Source organism: Osmerus eperlanus, chromosome 14, assembly GCF_963692335.1.
Source record: "Osmerus eperlanus chromosome 14, fOsmEpe2.1, whole genome shotgun sequence".
Lineage (NCBI taxonomy): Eukaryota > Metazoa > Chordata > Actinopteri > Osmeriformes > Osmeridae > Osmerus > Osmerus eperlanus.
Window position 1 is genome coordinate 16560095 of NC_085031.1, and position 20296 is coordinate 16580390.

At 49.0% G+C, this 20296-nt stretch overlaps 2 protein-coding genes across 2 annotated transcripts in view; both read left to right on the plus strand.

Moving 5' to 3' along the window:
• cacna1bb (calcium channel, voltage-dependent, N type, alpha 1B subunit, b) overlaps positions 1 to 13962 on the plus strand; it is a 71784-nt gene extending 57822 nt beyond the window's left edge. Inside the window, 13 exon segments of the mRNA XM_062478243.1 lie at positions 1056 to 1062; positions 1208 to 1345; positions 1488 to 1595; positions 3333 to 3442; positions 3593 to 3738; positions 3939 to 3998; positions 4174 to 4183; positions 4404 to 4456; positions 4458 to 4509; positions 6656 to 6694; positions 8165 to 8399; positions 10179 to 10396; positions 10581 to 13962. Of these exon segments, the coding sequence (XP_062334227.1) occupies positions 1056 to 1062; positions 1208 to 1345; positions 1488 to 1595; positions 3333 to 3442; positions 3593 to 3738; positions 3939 to 3998; positions 4174 to 4183; positions 4404 to 4456; positions 4458 to 4509; positions 6656 to 6694; positions 8165 to 8399; positions 10179 to 10396; positions 10581 to 11105 (1701 nt within the window). The 3' untranslated portion in view covers positions 11106 to 13962.
• Positions 13963 to 14260: 298 nt separating this feature from the next.
• Positions 14261 to 20296, plus strand: part of si:ch211-196i2.1 (collagen alpha-1(I) chain) — a 68218-nt gene continuing 62182 nt past the window's right edge. The window contains exon 1 of the mRNA XM_062478244.1: positions 14261 to 14669. Within this exon, the coding sequence (XP_062334228.1) occupies positions 14546 to 14669 (124 nt within the window). The 5' untranslated portion in view covers positions 14261 to 14545. The remainder of the gene's footprint in view (positions 14670 to 20296) is intronic.

Here is a 20296-nt window from a genome sequence, read left to right on the forward strand (position 1 = left end):
GGGGGGAGGCTGTGAAAACAGCGGTACACTGGAGCGAGTGCTAGCCTTTTTTTTCTTTTTTTACTTATCCTTTCTTTCTCTCTGTTTTTTTTCAATCTCTTTTTCTTTCTTCTACCTTCCTTTCATCGTTTCTTTCTTTCTTCCTTCCTTCTTTCTTGTCTTCTCGGTTGCCTTGGTAGTGCATCCAGCCTAGTTTCCACCCTGATGAGCATTGTTCTTCCTGTGTGTCATCATGTCCTGAAAGCCTCCATTTTCCACTCTGGCCGCCAGCTTAGTTCTACAATCCCTGTTAAATGGTCATTCTTGTTCCCCTGCTGTGATCTTTCATGCCTCCCACTTACTTGTGTGAGTGTCTCTGTGTGTGTTAGTGTGTATGCGTGCCTGTGTGTGTTCATGTCCGTGCTTGTGTGTGTGTGTGGGTGCGTGCGTCTGTGTGTGTGTGTGATGGCATGCCTTGTCCTACTCTCTAGTGGATGAACCGTGTCAGACCTAGCATTCATAGGTACACCTCCTCCCTTACTCCTCCATCCTCCTCCCCTCCCCCCCCTCCCTCCCACCTCCTCTCTCCCTCCTCTCTCCCCCTCCTCCCTCCCCCCCCTCCCACCTCCTCTCTCCTCCTCTCTCCCCCTCCTCCCTCCCCCCCTCCCTCCCACCTCCTCTCTCCCTCCTCTCTCCCCCTCCCTCCCCTTCCCTCTCTCCATGGTCTTTCATCCATCAGTACAGCACATGAGAATAGCATGGAAACATGAAGACATGCAGTTCTACTGGAATACAAGGAATGAAATATGTATATACTGTGTGGGTACAATATCAATATATATGCCATACTATATGGATACTACGTATTATATACATACATACATATATTTACACAAACACACACGTATATATGTATATTTCAATATTTACAGTCGCAGTGCAGCGTGCATGAAGGGTCAGTAGCGTAGCATGAAGGGTCAGTAGCGTGCATGAAGGGTCAGTAGCGTAGCATGGTGTTCCAGACCTGTGTGTTCTCATGTTCCTGTGTGTTCTCACGTTCCTGCTTGTGGATGTAGGTGCTCTGTGAGTGCTTGGTGTTGTAGAAAGCCCTGTGTGCTGTACAGTAGCTTCCACTAGCCCCACATCACACAAGGCACATACTTCACGGAACAGGAAACAAACTCTTCACAGAGGACCAATCAGGCCTTTGACCTAGGTGTGTTTTGATTGGCCACTTTGAACTCCTCGTTCTCTCTTCAGCGATTGGTCAGGATGAATATGCCCATCGCCGATGACAACACGGTGCATTTCACTTCCACCCTGATGGCTCTGATCCGCACAGCTCTGGAGATAAAGCTGGCGTCAGGTGAGAGGTTGAAAACTACAGGCCCCACAATGCACCTGGCCTGTCCTGTGTGTGGTGGTGGGAGGGGGGATAGGGCGGGACGTTAAGCGGGAATGCTGACGGGTGATTGGTGGAGGTGTGATGTTTCTGGGGCTGTCTGCAGGGGTATTGGCCCAGAGGCTTTGTGACGCTGAGCTGAAGAGAGAGATCTCCAGAGTCTGGCCCAACCTTCAACAGAAGACTGTCGACCTACTGGTTACACCCCATAAACGTACGTACGTGTGTGTGTGTGTAGGTGTGTGTGTGCATGCGTGCGTGCGTGCATAGGTGTGTGTGTGCGTGTGGTTTTGTGTGTGAGAGAAAGAGACAAAGATAGTGACTGACTATAGTGATAGACTATTTCCAGGGGGTTCTATCATCTTGTGTAAAGCCCTCTGGTCCTGAGGCTCAGTGTCCAGCGGGGATCTGCTCCAATTAGAGGTTGACCCTCAGATTCCACTCTCCTATGAGGTCAACTCTATTTCTGTTTAACTCTCAAACACGCGCGCGCACACACACACGCATGCACACACACACTCACAGACGCACACACACACTCACAGACGCACACACTCACAGACGCACACACACACATGCATGCACACACACACTCACAGACGCACACACACACTCAGACGCACACACTCACAGACGCACACACATACATGCATGCACACACACAGTCACAGACGCACACACTCACAGACGCACACACACACTCACAGACGCACACACACACTCACAGACGCACACACACACTCACAGACGCACACACGCGCACACACACACGATAACAGACTGTAAGACAGGCCTTACAGGGAGGAACGTCTTCTCCTCAGACTGAGGTGCTCCTCTGGTGCCATCTAGTGGTCACACGGAGCAAATGATCATCTAATAGAGCAAATGATCATCTAATAAGAATGTGTTCATCAGTACAGTACGTACATCATATACAGTCAAATATATAAATACATTATTAGAAAGGTACAACATTTTTCTTATATATTTTGTGTCAGTCCAACCCTGATGAGTTCGAGACATCAGAAAGTAGCGTTGCGGTGGTGAAACACGTCATGTGATCAACAAAACTACTGATGATGTCACAGCTGTGCACGGCGGGGCGATGTGTACGTCCTCCAGTGTAACATGTCTCCCCCTCACCTGCCTCCCCCTCACCTGCCTCCCCCTCACCTGCCTCACCTGCCTCCCCCTCATCTGCCTCACCTGCCTCCCTGTTACCTGCCTCACCTGCCTCCCCCTCACCTGCCTCACCTTTACCTGCCTCACCTGCCCCTGCCTCCCCCTCACCTGACTCACCTTTACCTGCCTCACCTGCCTCCCCTCATCTGCCTCATCTGCCTCCCTGTTACCTGCCTCACCTGCCTCCCCCTCACCTGCCTCACCTTTACCTGCCTCACCTGCCTCCCCTCACCTGCCTCCCCCTCATCTGCCTCACCTGCCTCACCTGCCTCCCCCTCACCTTTACCTGCCTCACCTGCCTCCCCTCACCTGCCTCACCTTCCTCCCCTTTACCTGCCTCACATGCCTCCCCCTCAACTGCCTCACCTGCCTCCCCCTTATCTGCCTCACCTGCATCCCCCTCACCTGCCTCCCCCTCACCTGCCTCCCCTTTACCTGCCTCACCTGCCTCCCCCTCATGCCTCCCCCTCAACTGCCTCACCTGCCTCACCTGCTCCCCCTCACCTGCCTCACCTGCCTCCCTCTCACCTGCCTCCCCCTCCCCTGCCTCACCTGCCTCACCTGCCTCCCCTGCCTCCCCCTCACCTGCCTCCCCTGCCTCCCCCTTACCTGCCTCCCCCTTACCTGCCTCACCTGCCTCCCCTCACCTGCCTCCCCTGCCTCCCCCCTCACTTGCCTCCCCCTTACCTGCCTCACCTGCCTCCCCCTCACCTGCCTCCCCCTCACCTGCCTCCCCCTCTCCTGCCTCACCTGCCTCCTCTGTCTGCAGACAAGGAGCTGACAGTGGGGAAGGTCTACGCCGCCCTCATGATCTTCGACTACTACAAGCAGAACCGAGCCAAGAAGCTCCAGCAGCAGCAGGCTCCAGGGAGCACGCAGGTACGGCTTGCCCACCAACAGGCCCTCTGGCTGGGCACAGTCTCACAGGGGGGGCCCTAATCCTGGGGGTAGGTTCACCCCTGCCCCAACCCATCACCATCCCTCCTCAGGTTGCTGCCACTGTGACCTTTGACCTTTGTGTCCCTGCAGAGACAAGGGGGTTCCCTCTTTAGACCCATGCTGCCCCTCGCCCACATACAGGAGCAGGACACGCCCCCTCTCAGCCTCCAGGCCGACACCCCCTCGCAGCCTGAGGCCCCGCCCACCACCACCTCGCTAACCAATGACAATGCAGTGTGAGTGGCCGTCGTGGATGTGCAATGTTTTCACCTTCTAATATTTGAGGGAATAATTGAGTCCTATGAATCTGGCAAGTACACATCCCATACTTGTTGTGACCCATTGTACTGATAACTGCTATTTCCTGTGTTCATCCTGTGTGTGTGTGTGTCTTATGTCCTGTGTTCATCCTGTGTGTGTGTGTGTGTGTGTGCAGAACAAGCCAGACAGATGCCATAAGGGAATCAGAGGATGCACCAACTTTACAAAACCTCAGGTAGGTGACAAACAGCTCGACTCTCAAAGAAGCCTCGTTTCTTAAATCCCAACACCTGATGTATTTCCTGTTACCTTAGATGCACACGCAGAAAACACCTCTACTCTCCTGATCAACACGTTCGGCCAAACTATTTCATTCCGTATTTAACCTAGCAATCGCTGTGATTCTGTAGTAACGGCAACGCAAGTCTTTCTAAAGCACTGAGGCATCCAGCCAATTGTATGGCAGCTCGATTCCAGACTCAAAGCTCATTCAACAGCAGCCGTTAGGGACACCTGCTGGTGAGGATCATTTAGAGCAGCCCGAACAACAGAGAGTAGGCTTTCGCGGGGCGCTCGGTGAGTTCAGTATCAGACGCGAGTACCAGCTGCCTCAGCCTGAGGCGTGTGTTTGCTGTCGTAGGAATCTTTGGAGACGAGTCGGCTGGAGAACGATTCGGACGTGGAGGGCTTCCCCTGGAGGGCCGTGGCAGAGCCGCCTCATGCCCAGGCTCAACGCTGAATACTACGTAAGCTCTGCATGTCTGTCTGTCTCTGTGGATCTCTCTCGGCCTGTCTGTCTGTCTGTCTCTGTGGATCTCTCTCTGCCTGTCTGTCTCTGTGGATCTCTCTCTGCCTGTCTGTCTCTGTGGATCTCTCTCTGCCTGTCTGTCTCTGTGGATCTCTCTCTGCCTGTCTGTCTCTGTGGATCTCTCTCTGTCTGTCTCTGTGGATCTCTCTCTGCCTGTCTGTCTCTCTATCTTTCTCTCTCTCTTCTGTCTCTCTATCGTTCTCTCTTTATCTTTCTGTCTCTCTCTCTGTCTCTCTATCTTCTCTCTTTCTACATTTCTGTCTCTCTCTGTCGTCCTTCTGTCTCCCTCCTTCACTGTTTCTCTTTGTCTCGATATTTCTGCCTCTATTTCTCGTTTTCTTTGTTCTTTATCAGTCTTTTTTTCTCTTGTCCTTTTTTCTCCATCTCGCTGTCTCTCTGCCTGTCATTCTCTTCCTCTATCTGACTGTCTCTCTCTGCCTTTCCTCCACATCCTCTCTCGCCCCCACCCTTCTCTCTATCTCTTATTAACCTCTGTCTGTCTTATTATTTCTCTGTCTCTCTCTCTTCCTCACTATCGTGCCCAGTTATCTGTTCTCAGATCAGATAGCTTGCACCTGTCAGGCCCAGATCAGGCAGCATCAGGACTGTGTCCTTGTGGACCATAGTCTGCATGATATGATACAACTCTCCTATTACCTTCAGAGATGACAGTGGATGGTCTAACAAGCCATCGCTGACAGGAAGCTGATGGACAGGTGCAGGAGAGGAGGAGAGAGAGAGAGAGAGAGAGAGAGAGAGAGAGAGAGAGAGAGAGAGAGAGAGAGAGAGAGAGAGAGAGAGAGAGAGAGAGAGAGAGAGAGAGAGAGAGAGAGAGAGAGAGAGAGAGAGAGAGAGAGAGAGAGAGAGAGAGAGAGAGAGAGAGGAGAGAGAGAGAGAGAGAGAGAGAGAGAGAGGGGGGGGGGGGAAAGAAAGACAGAGAGGAGGTCTGAGAGAGAGTGGAAAAGAGAGAGACTGGATAGACAAGTATAAATGGATGAATAAGTGAGAGCAGCCACGGGCTAACTTGGGCAGAGGATCCCTTTCAGCTCTCGTCCCTTCATCCTGCTGACCTGGCAGGCAGGCGTGGGACTCCACAGTGCACTAATACTGGAGGTGTCCACTGCACTGCACTGGAGGAAGTCCACGCAGGGTTTTCCATGTACGCTTTTCCAGTTTTTCAATAGAGAAACTGTGTTTGAACAGGTATAAGACCATCAATTACAACTACGTCACATTTTCTGTTTTACAGTTACAAGCTGATGATGAATAAACGCCTTTCAGTATTCCCATCTCATCTCATTCAACACGTTCTACTGTTTATGGATGTCAAACGCCAGATCACACATGATCCGGTCGTTCTGCTTATGTCACTTCCTGTTTTAGCACACCAGACATGATTTTCATCTTTGTCTCCATTGCGTTCCCACAAGGTCTTACTGCTGCTACAGTTACTGTCATTCCATCTCTTCTGTCGTTTGTTCTCCAATCTCTCCATCTTCCTCCATATCTCCATCTTCCTCCATCTTCCTCCATCTCTCCATCTTCCTCCATCTTTCCTCACGGCTTCTCTCTGTCCGTGTGATTGGTCCACCTGTGTAAACCAGTGAATGCTGTTTGTCTAGCTTTGCTGTCAGTCTTCCTTTGCCCCTCTCCTTTCCTGTCTCCTATCTCCTCTCCTGTCTCCTCTCCTGTCTCCTCTCCTATCTCCTCTCCCGTCTCCTCTCCTGTCTCCTATCTCCTCTCCTGTCTCCTCTCCTATCTCCTCTCCTGTCTCATATCTCCTCTCCTATCTCCTGTCCTATCTCCTCTCCTGTCTCCTATCTCCTCTCCTATCTCCTCTCCTGTCTCCTAACTCCTCTCTACTAATACTATCTCCTTATCTCTGACCCTCTTTTCCCTCTCTCCTTCATCTGTCCTTCTCTCTCGCCCCCCTCTCTTTCTTCTCTCCCTTCTCCCTCACTGCTTCCTTTCTCCTTCTCTCACCCACCCCCTCCTCCCTCCCTCCCCTCCCTCCCTCCTCCCTATTCTTGATGCCCATGGCTAATCTGTGCCCCCCCCTCCCTCCTGTGTGTGCTGTCTGATAGCGGAGCCACCCTCGCCACGCCCCTGGGACCCACCTGGCAGTATGTACCACCTGTTTCGCCTCTCCCTGTCTCTCTCTATCTATCTATTTATCTGTCTCTTTCTGTTCTATTATCTCTCTTTTGTCTATCTCATGCTCCTTCTATCTCTGACTCTATTTCTCTCTCTCTTCCCACCTGCTCTCCTTCTCTCTCTCTATCTCTCTTACTCTCCTTCTCTCTCTCTCTCTCTCTCTCTCTCTCTCTCTCTCTCTCTCTCTCTCCTCTCTCTCTTCCCTCCTTCTGTCCATCTCCGTGTTGGCCTCCATGAGCCCCTCCCATCCCAGTGTCCACACACTGTCACCCTCTGTCCCCAGAGACAGGCTGTGTCTCCGCTGCGAAGGCCCCATTCAGTCACACACAGTCACACACCTCCTGCCAGTCCAAATCTACCACTAGATATTCTATACATGCAGCCATGGTAACGCCAAACACACTTTTTTGCTTCCTTGTCATAAAAGTGTCTCCTGGCATAAGTGTAAGTGTTGTACGGTGGTGGGGTTCAGTGTGTCAGTGGGCGCTGGGTGTTGTGTATGGGTAGGTACAGCGATGCTAGTTTCTTACCTTTGACTGACTTGTATTTTCTCTCTCTGTCCTTGTGCTTCGTGTTGTTCAAACCACTGACTGTGGCTACCAATCAGCAATGTGTGTATGGACCCCCTGGAACAGAAACGCCCTACATTCCTCTACGATGTCATTAGGATCCCACGCAAAAGTAACTTACCATCACCAAGCAAACAGCATAGTCAGTATAACAAACGGACTCCAGATCAGTAATGAAACTTGGTCCAGAGGTCCTGGCTGTCTGTTCCAGGGGTTGTCAGCTAGATGTCATCTCCCCTGTGGCCACCAGATGGGGTGAGAACTTAGCTGGCGTTCCAGACATGTCGACTGTCCAGGCAGCGACAGTCAGTCACTTAAGAATATGGTGGGGTGTGGAGACTGTGGCCTCGAAACACCACTGATGTGGGTGTGTGTAGGTGTGTGTGTGTCAGGGTGTGTGTGTCGGGGGTTGGGGTGGGGGGTGGGAATATAATGAAGCGACTGACAACCTGTTGGTTTTCACCACTTGTCAGTTGAGCCGTCTCAAACTTAGTATGGGACGCGCGTTTCACACTTCCCTGCAGGAGAAGTCACTTCCTGTGACGGTGTCAGATGTTTCCACGGCCCACGTCAACACCCCGCCTGTTCTTAGATCCCCAGCAGTTACTTCTGCCAGCTTATGTTCTGAGGAACATGGGTGATGTTTATATATAGCTCGACATCTAGACCTTTTAAGTGTCCGAATCGCCGAGTGTTTGTGGTGGAAATGCTGCTGTGTTTTTTCCTTTCAGTCTTGCTGACAGGGAGTGGGTGGTGTGTGTGTGTGTGGCGATGCTTCTGGGTCTGTTCTTCCGTGTTGCTGCCCTCCTCCGGCGCGTCAACACCATCTCTCCCTCCTCCTCACCCTCTCTTCTTCTCCCGTCCCACCAGCCCATCGCTGACCTCAGCCCCATCCGCCGCTCGGCGTCCACGCTGACCCCCCAACGCCCCCTGGAGGCGGGTTTGGGGGACTATGCCCTGCAGCGGCCCGCCCAGGGGTCGGCGACGGGGCAGGACAGGGCGCACCACCGCCATCACCACCACAGCTGCCAGCGACGCCGGGACAAGGACAGGAAGCAGAAGTCTCTGGATGGAGCGACCAGTGTTCAGCCTGCCAGCAGCACGGGTGAGACACGAGTTTCTGCGAACACACGCATTGCAGGAAGAGAGAGGGGGATAGAGAGAGAGAGGGGGGGGAGAGAGAGGGGGGGGGTTGGGAGAGAGAGAGGGAGGGAGGGAGGGAGGGAGGGAGGGGGGAGAGAGAGAAAAGAAAAGGAGAGAGAGAGGGAGAGAGAGAGAGAGAGAGAGAGAGAGAGAGAGAGAGAGAGGGGGGGGGGTGGGAGAGAGAGAGGGAGGGGGGAGAGAGAGAGAAAAGAAAAGGAGAGAGAGAGGCAGAGAGAGAGGGGGGGGGTGGGAGAGAGAGAGAGAGAGAGAGAGAGAGAGAGAGAGAGAGAGAGAGAGAGAGAGAGAGAGAGAGAGAGAGAGAGAGAGAGAGAGAGAGGGAAGGGGAGTTGGGGGGGCTGGCTCTTGTTCCAAATTGCCTGGATGCTTAGTGGTGCAAATTCCTTAAGAGATTAAGGGTCTGTGATCGCGTTATGTAGGAAAAAGGGGTCTCTGATTCCCATCCCAAAGGGTTTCAGGCAGGATTGTGCGTTTCAAGCTTCCCCTCTGACTAGCAGAGACTTCGAGAGTTCCTCGAGGAAAATCTCCTTTCTGTGGGGATTTGATTTTTTGATTTGTGTTAGTGGCCTCTTTGTGCTCTGTAGTGGAGAGTGACGGTTATGAAATACGATTTAATCTGCCCCCAAAACAGCTCTTTTAGAGATGTTTTTCTGCTCCACATGCTGTGTTGCGATGTGTGAGGCGCGGTTCATGTTTATTAACAGGCCGTGACTGAATGAGGCTAAAGCGTCCTCTCTGCAGAGCAGCTCCCAGGCTGCGTCACACAGCAACAGGGCGTTTCAGCCATCAAGGATTCTATCGTCGTAATGGAGGTTTTGCCACATGGATAGATCTGAAGTCAACTTTCACACACACACACAGACACACAAACACACACAGACATGTGTGACAAGGGAGTCAGGTGGCTGAGCGGTTAGGGAATCGAGCTAGTAATCTGAAGGTTGCCAGTTCGATTCCCGGCCGTGCCAAATGACGTTGTGTCCTTGGGCAAGGCACTTCACCTTACTTGCCTCGGGGGGAATGTCCCTGTACTTACTGTAAGTCGCTCTGGATAAGAGCGTCTGCTAAATGACTAAATGTAATGTAAATGACATGCTTACACACACACGTACACATTCACACACATACACACCCTTAGGCACTGCGAGAGACAGAATCTGTCTGCCTCTCCCCCCCACACACACACGCAAGTATGAGGTCATGTCTCTCGTGTGACCTCCACGATGCCCCAGTCTGAGCAGCCTGGTCCAGGGAGCTCTCTGAGCTACGGAGGGGGGGGCGGAGGCCGGAGGGGGGCGGAGGCTGGAGGGGGGTGGAGCTGGCCTCGCTGCCAGGGTGGTTGGGTCGTCTGTGGTGTGTGTGGGGAAGAGCAGCAGCTGGGCTCTACAGCTCAGATGAAAGCCCAGGCAGATGGGTGGTTCTTGGCAAGCCGGCGGAATCAGGCAGCTCTCTGGAGAAGAGGGAGGGAGGGAGGGAGGGAGGGAGGGAAAAAGAGAGAAAGAGAGAAAGAGATTGAGAGGGAGAGAAAAACATAAAAGGAAATTCACTTAAACTCGAATCATTTCATTTCAGCTCAGTGTATTAATCCTGATGTAAATTCAAGTGTTGAGTTACAGAATAAGTAAAAACAAAGGCTTAAAAACACAAACACAATAGAAAACACCCCCCCAACAAAACACACAAAACAAGTACCTCAGCAGGAACGTGTCTCTGCGCCTTCCAGGTTCCCCCTCCGACCCCCCTGTGGAGGGGGCGTGCAGGGAGAGGGCGCGGGAACGCGGGCGGCCCCAGGAGCGGAGGTACCACTCGGTGACGGGGGAGAAGCAGCGGTACTACTCCTGCGAGCGCTACGGAGCCAGGGACCCCGGCCACGCCCGCTCTGCCGGGCCCAGCCGCTCCACCTCACCGGGGGAGGGCCCCGACGCCGGCCTGCTCAAACTGGTGAGGAAGGGGGAGAGGGGCGGGAGAGAGGAGGACAAGAGAGAGGAGGTGGGGAGTAGTATTTTACCACGCACACAAGTCATTTCAGTGTCCCAAGAGCAGTACAGTGCGGTACACACCATTGTCTTGTATTCATCTGTCTTCTCTGCTCCCATTCTTCCTCCTGCCCCTCCCCCCCCCCAAGGTTAAAGGAACCCCCCCGGTCCAGACCTCAGGCTCCACGACACCCAGAGGGCGTCGGCAGCTTCCCCAGACCCCCCTCACCCCCCGGCCGGCCGTGGCCTACAAGACCGCCCACTCCTCGCCCGTCCAACCCGCCGCAACGCCCCCCTGCCGCCTCAGCAGGGGGCTGTCCGAGCACGACGCCCTCCTTAGCGGCCACGACCGATCCCCCGTACCGGTCACCCGCATCGGCTCCGACCCCAACCTGAGCCCCCGGGCGTGGGACAGGCCTCCACGCGGCCTCCTGGAGGAGACGGAGGACTTCCAGGACGCCGTGAGCACCCACGGAGGGCCCAGAGCCTCTCCCAGGACAGCTGCCCCGGCCTCGACCCCGGCCTCACGCGGGGGGGGCGTCGGGCCCTCCACGGCCCCCACACAGGGCAGGGCGGGGGTACCGAACGGGTTCCACTTCACCCTGGGGGTCAACGCCGGCGCCAGGGGCACTGGAGGGTTTCGGGAGAGGGAGGAGGAGGAGGACTGGTGCTAGCTAGTTTGGCGGAACTCTTCCCCCTCCCCTCGTCATCTGCCTGATCCGAAAGCGTTTTAGCTTGAGCGTCGATGGACTCCCGTCGTGTTTTGGACGGGTGGTCGGACTGCGGGCTGACGTCAGCTTTGGAGCGCCCAGAGGAGTCCAAAGGAGAAGGGAAGGGTGTTGTGTACGTTTGAAAAGAAACTACTGGACGGTACTTAAAAAGGAAAACCCTTCCTGTTTGTAGTGTTGTCCTCTCTTTTTTTAAAACAAAAGACGTCTTTTTTCTACTCCCTTCTTGCACTGAAACTGAAACTCGTCTCGATTGTGTGAGCGAAGTGCAGAGCACACGTTACATCCCTACGCGTGTTCTACCTTGAGCGGTAAAATGTTTTTGTTTTAGAAGAAGATTGAAGAAAAAGAAGCCAAAATGTCTTCCTACTTTGAGTGGGGTTGGGGGGCAAAGACTGTGAACTGTGTTTTCGATGAGCTGAAATTACAAACCCCTCAGAATGCCAATCATCCTAGCTGGCCTGTTCCTGTGAAATAGTCTGTTGCTGTCCGATCTGTTGGCCATGTATTGGAAGCAGGACTCATGAGACCAGACCTCACGATGATGAAAATGCACTACCACTCCACCCTTTTCCTTGCAGCAGAAGATCCTTTAGTATGACCTTGTTCTCTTGCTAGCTCAGAATTCGAGGTTCTAGCAGATAGACCCCTCTTCTTTAATCAGTAGTTAGGACTATATGTTTGTGTAGTTGTAGATCTTCTGTGGTCTCATGCAGTCTGCTCACGACACGATGAACGCAAAATGTAGTTGTTTTCTACAAAACTACGGTGGATTGAATATCTTTTCACAGCTTTCTTGTTTTTGTAAATGATTGAGAGTGTACAGTGGTCAGGTAGGTCAGCTCTTGCTAACACGATGCTCTGGTTGCTGAATTACCAAGTGCCTGTCATTTAAAGATGTATTATTGTACAGTTGTGATGCAGCCTGACTTGTAGATGGGACTCATGTAGAACATGGGATGTGTTATGAAGATGATATAAACTGGTTATGCATAGGAAGACAGTTATTTAGGTTGTAATATAAAGTGAAATGGTTGGTGGAGCTGGAAGAAATTAAACCAATTGCTGGTTTTTGATAGAACGAAGCATTTGTTTTCATCTCCGATGAGGGAAAATAATGCACAAAAAAAGATTTTTTGTATTCATAAATATACAATTTTTAATTGATATAGTTGTAAGTAAGAGTTAGAGATCCAAAGCAAGCGATATACTGCATGCCGAGGGATCTTGAAAGTGTCCACGTTTGTCGGTAACTGACTAGAGTCGCCTGTCGAGCTTTCTGCCTTTTTCTTCCAAAATAAACAAAACTGCCAGAAAGAGTTGGTAGGAACAGATGTGTAATGGGAAAAAAGTGCCATTGTGATTCCCTCCAAACAAGGAAAGTTTCACTTTACCGTTTTATGTTTTTCTATTATTGTACTTTTGTTCTAAATTATATATATATATATATATATATCATGTTCGGAATCCTTACCTTGTCTCTCTGAATCCTGGAGGAGGTTCTGTGCTTAAGAAAACGACCACAAAGAAGCGTGCCACCTTTGCCCGAAAATCCTGGGTTTGTTTTCTTCCAGGTCTGTCTCTCCTGAGGGCAGGACTTTAAGATAGGTCCTGCGGAGGGATTGACCCTAAAGGTCAAAGGGGTTATTCTAAATATTATCCTATCATAGGCAAAAAGGGTTGTGTTGACTGTTGCCTTACAGTAGGGCTATGCAACAAGAAGACACTCCAGCCAGCCTGTAGCTTTACCCTCTGGGGAACCCAGATTCACGCTTTAGCATGATTGTCACCAAAATTTTACATTTGATTTATTTAGGAGTTGTAAATTGTACAGTGAATATAGTATAATGTGTAAAGTTATTGGAAATTACATTTAGGCACAACCGGTATTGAATCTTTCACAATATGTGAAACGGCATTTTGAGTTAATCAAGTTGACTGCATGTTCCCTGATAGAACCATGAAAAATGTGTTTTTATCGTATTGAATCAGAAGTCACATATTTATTTTTGTTTCCTATTGTCAAATCCTGTAGGCTATATTGTGCAATCTCTTTGATGGATAGTAAACAGGTGAATTATTAGAAATGAAATATGGACATGGTTATGCTTCTTAGGGAGAGGTAATGTTGTAGATTGAAGGAATGTTCCCTGGCCTATAAATGTCCTTGTTTGTTTTGCCATACTTTGTGTGTGCGTGTGTGTGTGTGTGTGTGTGTGTGTGTGTGTGTGTGTGTGTGTGTGTGTGTGTGTGTGTGTGTGTGTGTGTGTGTGTGTGTGTGTGTGGAGGATTTGGCAGTCCCTTTGTCTGAACCATGGTCACCCCTCATCTGAACCCATCCTCTATCAGTGTTCCACATTAGAGGCTTCGCATGTTTGTCTCCACAGTACATACCTCATCTAGTTTGACATGGCTTTGTTCCTTGGACATGTTTGCATGTTACTGTACGAAAAACTATGTGCATGTGCAAAAAAAAAAAAAACTTGTTTATTCCCATACGGTTCATCATTGATACAAAATGTTCGCCGGTTTCTTTCCGATGGACAATGATGATGCATCTGTTTTTGTTTCTGGAACTGGGATGAAGACAAAAAAAGCTTGAATAACAGTATTTCAAACAAATGTGTCAAATCTACACCACTCCATGTCAGAAACGGAAAAAAACGGTTATTTTCTGAAGTTCAGGACTGACTGAATCCTTTGCTGCCTGGTGTGTTATCTGACTGGCAACCCTACAGTCATTTCTACTATACCATTACATTTTGTATTCTAGAAGTCCTTGAATAAAGATATATGAAAATTATACCGACTACATCTTTTCACAATCTCAGTCTGGTGAGAGTCTTAGTGTTCATGTTTTTATTTTATACAAATTTGCGGTCGATTTGTCTTTGTGTTAGGTATTCCCTACAGCATAATAACCACCCAAACTCACCGTATTTCATTAAGCCGTTGTTAACGCTGACTATTATTAACTTCTCAATCAGAGGCATGAGGATCATCGACAGGTTTCATTGGACAGAGTGACACGAGTGGGCGGGGAATCGCGTGCCATATACACATTTTGCGCGCGAGCAGTTGACGTTCCGCGTGCTGGATGAGAGAAGGTGCGGAGGTTGACAAGTCTTGTGATGGACAACTGCGGCCAGTGATCATCTTGTTATCCTGCACTTTGCATTTGTCAATTTACAGAGAAAGGAGATGGCATATCTTTAACATTTGATGGACTTTTTGTGAGAGAAAGAGGCTTCAATTTAACTTTTATTGAACTAATAGATGCATTGTGAATTTTGATGTTGCTCCTGCCTCGTCTTATAGTCCTTGGATACGCCAGTGATAAATTCCTCAAAGTTATTGTATATTTTAAGGACTTATAAGTGGAGAAAATGTTTTTCTGGTCATTAAAATGGACAGTTTGTCACCTGGGGCTTCTGTTCGTCTGCGCTGCCTCTTTTGACGTTGGATCGCTGGACTCCGGCGGTGAGTCGGGGTCAGGGGCGCTGCCCTCAGGTAAGACAACATTAACCTACGGAAGACTGAAGTCTTCTCTTGCTGTATGGGAATTATTTCCCCTGTGAGGAAAATAAACTTCACTCTCAACCGTGTATTAGCATCCGTTTAGCACTGCTTGGAACGAATTGGTGAGGAGTCAATTAGGAGCACTATTTCTCCATTGTAAAGCGAGAGGTTTAATCATGTCAATTTGCCTCGTGGAGCCGCTGTTGCATCGTAAAAGGTTTTGAAGTCGATACAGGTTCAGTTCAATAGCAGGCGACCAGCCTGCTGTAGTTATTCTTCACGCTCTGAAGTTAGACTTTAAAGTATTGTTAATATTAACGTCTATAATAGGCTAATTACTTTAGAAAAAAATATGTTTCCTCACACGCATGTATTCCAGCACTACTGTGTGTACCAAACTCCCTGGCAAGAATTTTGTTAATTAACTCCAGCTGATTTTCTGATAGACATTGTGTCAAACATTCACAGTGTTAAGTAGTTTTCGAAACTTTGACATTTTTGGACCCTTTCCAAGGTTTCTGAGACATAATTGAACTCCTTACCTGATGATCCTGTGTGCCATAATCATGTATTATGTGAGAAATTAGTTTGCCCGCACTTCTTTTAATAGAAAAATTATAGAATTATAAAGGTCACAGTTGTAGGCTACTTTACCATAACATGAATGAAAATAAGTAATTGAATGAAGGAATACATTATACAAGTAGCCTATATATAAAAAGGAATAGGCTACAAGACTAGGCCATTCAAATATGGTGATATTTCACGTTACAAACTGCATTCGGTCATTGTGACTTTGGAGCGATTTTAAGTATTTTTATGAGGAACATTTCGGAATGGTTTCTGATCACACAGTTAACCAACAAACGAAGGAGCACAAGAAAGATGACAATTCTATTTCGTCTACTCTGTGACTTGGGGTGTGGTTAGAATAGCACAGCCTCCATTGTGTAACAGGATTTATTTTCAAAGCCCAATCTTATCCAATTTCCTCACAGCTATCAGCTGTGTACAGTAGACACACAGATGTCAGTTCTGTGGACTATATCCCCAGACCTGAGGGGGGGCACAGATGAGTCTTTAGGCGAAGAAAGAACCGTCTCGTCTGGATTAGACCGTTACAGTGACAGACACATTTTAGCGTGTGTTGAATGAATCCAGCTTCATTTTCGCTGCTGAATGTTTTCACTGTGTGTTTTGAGAAGGGTCCCTGGAGTCGTTGCGGACGGCGGAGCGTAAAAGCCTTCTTTAAACAGTGCAGATTTTCATCGAATAGACCGGTGATTATGTAATGTTAAGATAATAGTTCCCTAGGCAGCCATGTAATCAAGCTCTGGGTGAGGTGGCTGTACCCGCTTATTTACATTTTATTGCTATTATGCCCTATAATAGAAAATAGATCACCTTGGGGCTTTGTTCGTTCTGGTGATGCAAAGGAACAACCCACCCAATAAAAAAAATAAAAATCCTAAAACGATCTAAGCTGTAGTTGAGCTGCATGACCTAATGTGGGTTTAACCTCACGAATGGGGGGGGGGGGGGGGGTGTAGGGCTGATGGGTGTGTGTGGCAGGGTGTAGGGCTGATGGGTGTGTGTGGCAGGGTGTAGGGCTGATGGGTGTGTGGCAGCCCTACACCACCGGGGGTTAGGTGAGGAGGGACCTGAACACGTTTATTTCAAAGCTTTCCTCCGGGGTAGAAGCGACCGGGACCAACGGTCGTTCACGGTATGCGACGATGACATCACTGTGTGTCACTGTGTCTGCCCTACAACGGCCTTGCGCGCCTCGGAGGTTGTGTGTACAGTCATTCCAATGTTTTTATACCTGAATGTTCGACTGCTTATCAATGCCAGCAGTTGCACAACTTCATCCTCCCCGTCACTTTTAATCATGGTGGTATAATGTTTAGCACATACGTTTGGGATGAGGAGCATGTATGGGACAGACTGTCCGTTTTAAAGAAATCTTCCCTTCCCATCTAGTTTTGCATGCCGGCTCAACTCTTGTCGTCCCGGCCAATCAGATCAAAGGAGAGGTCCCGGTTTTAAAGAATATCAAAGATACCCTGCCTGCGGATCCAGTTCATGATGTCATCGCCGATACATCGCCAGATCCATAACAGAGCATCTGCTGCCAATGAAACAGGATCTGAATCTCAACATTAGCCTCGCATGTATCTGGAGCGAATCAGCCAGCTGAGCTGTGCGGAGGCTCGCGGGGTGTAGCACGCACCTCAAAACACTGGGGCAACGGTGCCGGTTCAGGGCGTGTTCTCAGACTGAGGTCAACCCTGAATGAACAGAACCAGCAGTGGGCCGATAGGTCCAAACCACATGTTGGTCTTAGCCTGGGCTCTTATTCCCCTTCGTGAAAACTGAAACCAGGTGCGTATAGACGGCGCGGGTGTAATGGTCTACGGCAGACATGCCATTCCATCAGGTGTTCGGTGTTATAGACGGACTGGAGTGTATCGGGGTTACCTCACCGCGTGTTGGTCGTGTCTTTATTCCATCTGTTCCGCCGTTTGGACCGCCTCCGTCACCGAGCGATTTGAAACAGTAGGGTTTCTCTCAGTTGGCACAAGAGCACGCATTTAATTGAATGATTGTTTTTTAGCTACATTCTCTAACAGCTATATGCGCAGCCCACAAAACACATGCCAGGCCGTAACCTAAAGCTATGTGGTGAGGGGTGATCTGGCATTAGTCTGCAGCTTGTGTTGTCTTTGCTATGCTGTGATGGAAGTGTTGACACGTTTTAATTATGGCCATTCATCCCCTGTATTGTAGTTGTAAGTTCCTTCGCAGCTGATAAATGTTGAACACCTGCCGATTCTGGGCCTACCTTAATGCAACACACTTTAGTGCAGCAATTCCCTGTTGTTCAGTGTGTGAGTCCTTTTGTGGTATGTTAAATCTTTTAATAATACATTTTTTATTAAGTTAAGTTATTGTACAGCATGTTAGTCAACTTTGGTTGTTTTTAAATGTGCAATAGAAGTAAATGTGACTTGATTTAACACCACATCTCGTTGATCCAAACAGTGTGATGGCAACCAAACCCATAACTCAGTGACAATCCCGTGAAAAAAGGAGGGATAGGGGGAGCGCACCTGGCAACCCAGGTGATATCCTCCGGGGCAGATCTTTGTCTGCTTTCTTTGTTCCTTTGTTGGACGGTCTCTCACATAGGATGTATTGACATTCTTGTTTTGCTCACAAATATATACATCTTTTTTCTTTTTTTCTGCGCTTCCCACTTGTTTTTGCTCCCAATGAATTTGGCTGTTGCAGAAGTGCACTAATTTGGGAATAAATAAATAAAAAATAAAAGTTAAATAGAATAAATAAACATGGCTCCTGTTAAAAGCTGTCGTGTCCTGTCTTTGCCCTGGCAGGCAACAAGGCGGAGACCAGGTGTCCAAGAAAAACACTTGGTTTGAGTTTGGAGTGAGGTGCTCCAGTAAGGCCAACCCAAGCCTGCTACAGATTGGTGTCTAATAGCAGACGCTGAATTCACTTGGCTACGTTCTACCCTCTGGGAAGCCATTAAACTACCATGATATTTGTAATTCGCAGTAAAAAAAAAGTGAAGGTGGGAGCCAGGTGCCTGATGTGAGCTGCACAGCTGTGACGCGTCTGACTGGCTGCTTGTGTTCCGCAAAATACATGCCAGATGATGCGATGTTGTTTCACGCTATAGTTTGACACACACCCAGACACACACACACACACAACCCAAATATTTCTCGCTCACACACTCTCATACCCGCGTGGACATGACCTTAGTCTCTCTCTCATACATGCATGTTGTGACCTCAAACACAGACTGAAGCTTGTTTAGCCGTGGCATGCTGACCACCTGCCTTCTCAATGACCCTTGTGTGACATCATCCCTAAAAGCCAAATAGGAAAATAAACAGATCTCTCTCCTCAGCCCCATTAAGGTCGAACATTGTTTTTATTTTCTCTCTACTTGGACCATGAGATCATGTAAGTGAGTCTACAGGTGGAATCAGGTGACTGTATCTCATACTATTTCAAACCACTAATTAAAAAACTGGTTATCTGCATTCCATCAATATATGAATCTACTGGATCTGAAAGAAGTGTTTGTGGGATACATTGATAGTTCAGAAGTTCTGATCCTGAATTAATTGGAGGTTCCAGTGACATTTGAGTTATTCCTCTGCTGACATCATTTCTTATTTGAAGCTGTGCCTTGCCAGCTTTTTAGTAGCCTGGTCGCCAAAATAAACATTTGACCCGCAAGCTTGCCGCCAAGTTAGAAAGAATGGCTCTTGACATGTTCGTAAATGTCTTGAACGTTGATATACATGTGCTGATACTTATCTTTATTGAGTTAGACCGAGCGTGATTGATGAAAGACCTTGAGGTGAGCACCATGTAATGACGAGTGAACCCATACAGATCTCGTGTTGGGCACCGCCAGAGGGAACGACATGAGCTCGGATTTTAGTTGTTTTAGCTGCTTTTTTTGTTCCTCCGGTTTCTTTTTTTGTTTTCTCACGTGAACCGTGTCCTTGCTCCGAAATTCCAACGGCGAAGCCTCCGCCAGGACACGTTAACCCTGTTAAGCTTTTGTTTACTTTTTGTTGATTGATGTGTTCTTGATGTGCCCCTTCTCGGCTCCGCGCGTTACGTATACTGGCGGCAAAGACGCGGTAAAATGCATTGTTTAGCAGAACGGCCAGCTAAAGTCTTGTTAAACGCCTTGGGGGTGTTTTGCTTGTGGGGGTGGGTGGGGTTTTGGGGTTCGGTCCGTCTTTTTTCATGAGCTGAGACCAGAACTGTGTCATTTTAATAAAAACAGCCCTTCAACAAGGAATTTTTACAAGTTTTGTTCCTCCTGTGCCACGCATGTGGTGGTTGTTGGTGGGTCTGTGTGTGTTTGTTACACAGTTCTGTGAGGAGGTAGAAAGTGATAAACTGCATCAGTGAGATACTTTGCTTGTTTTGCTGGAGCTCTGGTAAAGTCATGTTGTCTGATTTTTTTTAGCTCCAAACATCTCTGTTATCACAGGTCTACTGGCCCTGGTCCAAACATCTCTGTTATCACTGGTATACTGGCCCTGGTCCAAACATCTCTGTTATCACTGGTCTACTGGCCCTGGTCCAAAAATCTCTGTTATCACTGGTCTACTGGTCTACTGGCCCTGATCCATTGGCACTGACCCGTTGATTAGCACAGACTCTCCTTCGGGTGAGTTTACCATCAGTACACTGTGTAACATGTCTAACCTGGCAACCAGCTGTGCGCTCATCGTCACCTCCTGGGCCAGACCATTACAGGCTGTGATCATCTACCTCCGCCTTTGATGACTGTCTTGTGGGTCCTCTTTATAAGCTATGACCTCATGTAAAGACACAACCTTTGTTAACTCCCATGCTTATTAATGCCGGCGACAAAGGCTCCTTCACTGAAGAGGTCTGGGAGTGTTTTGATGAGGTAGTGCTGTTACCCCATCTCTCCCCATTTCTCTCCCCATCTTTCTCCCCACCTCTCCCTATCTCTCCCCATATCTCTCCATATCTCTCTCCCCCTCCCCATCTCTCTCTCTCTCCCATTCCCTCTATATTTCCCTCTTTCTGTTTCA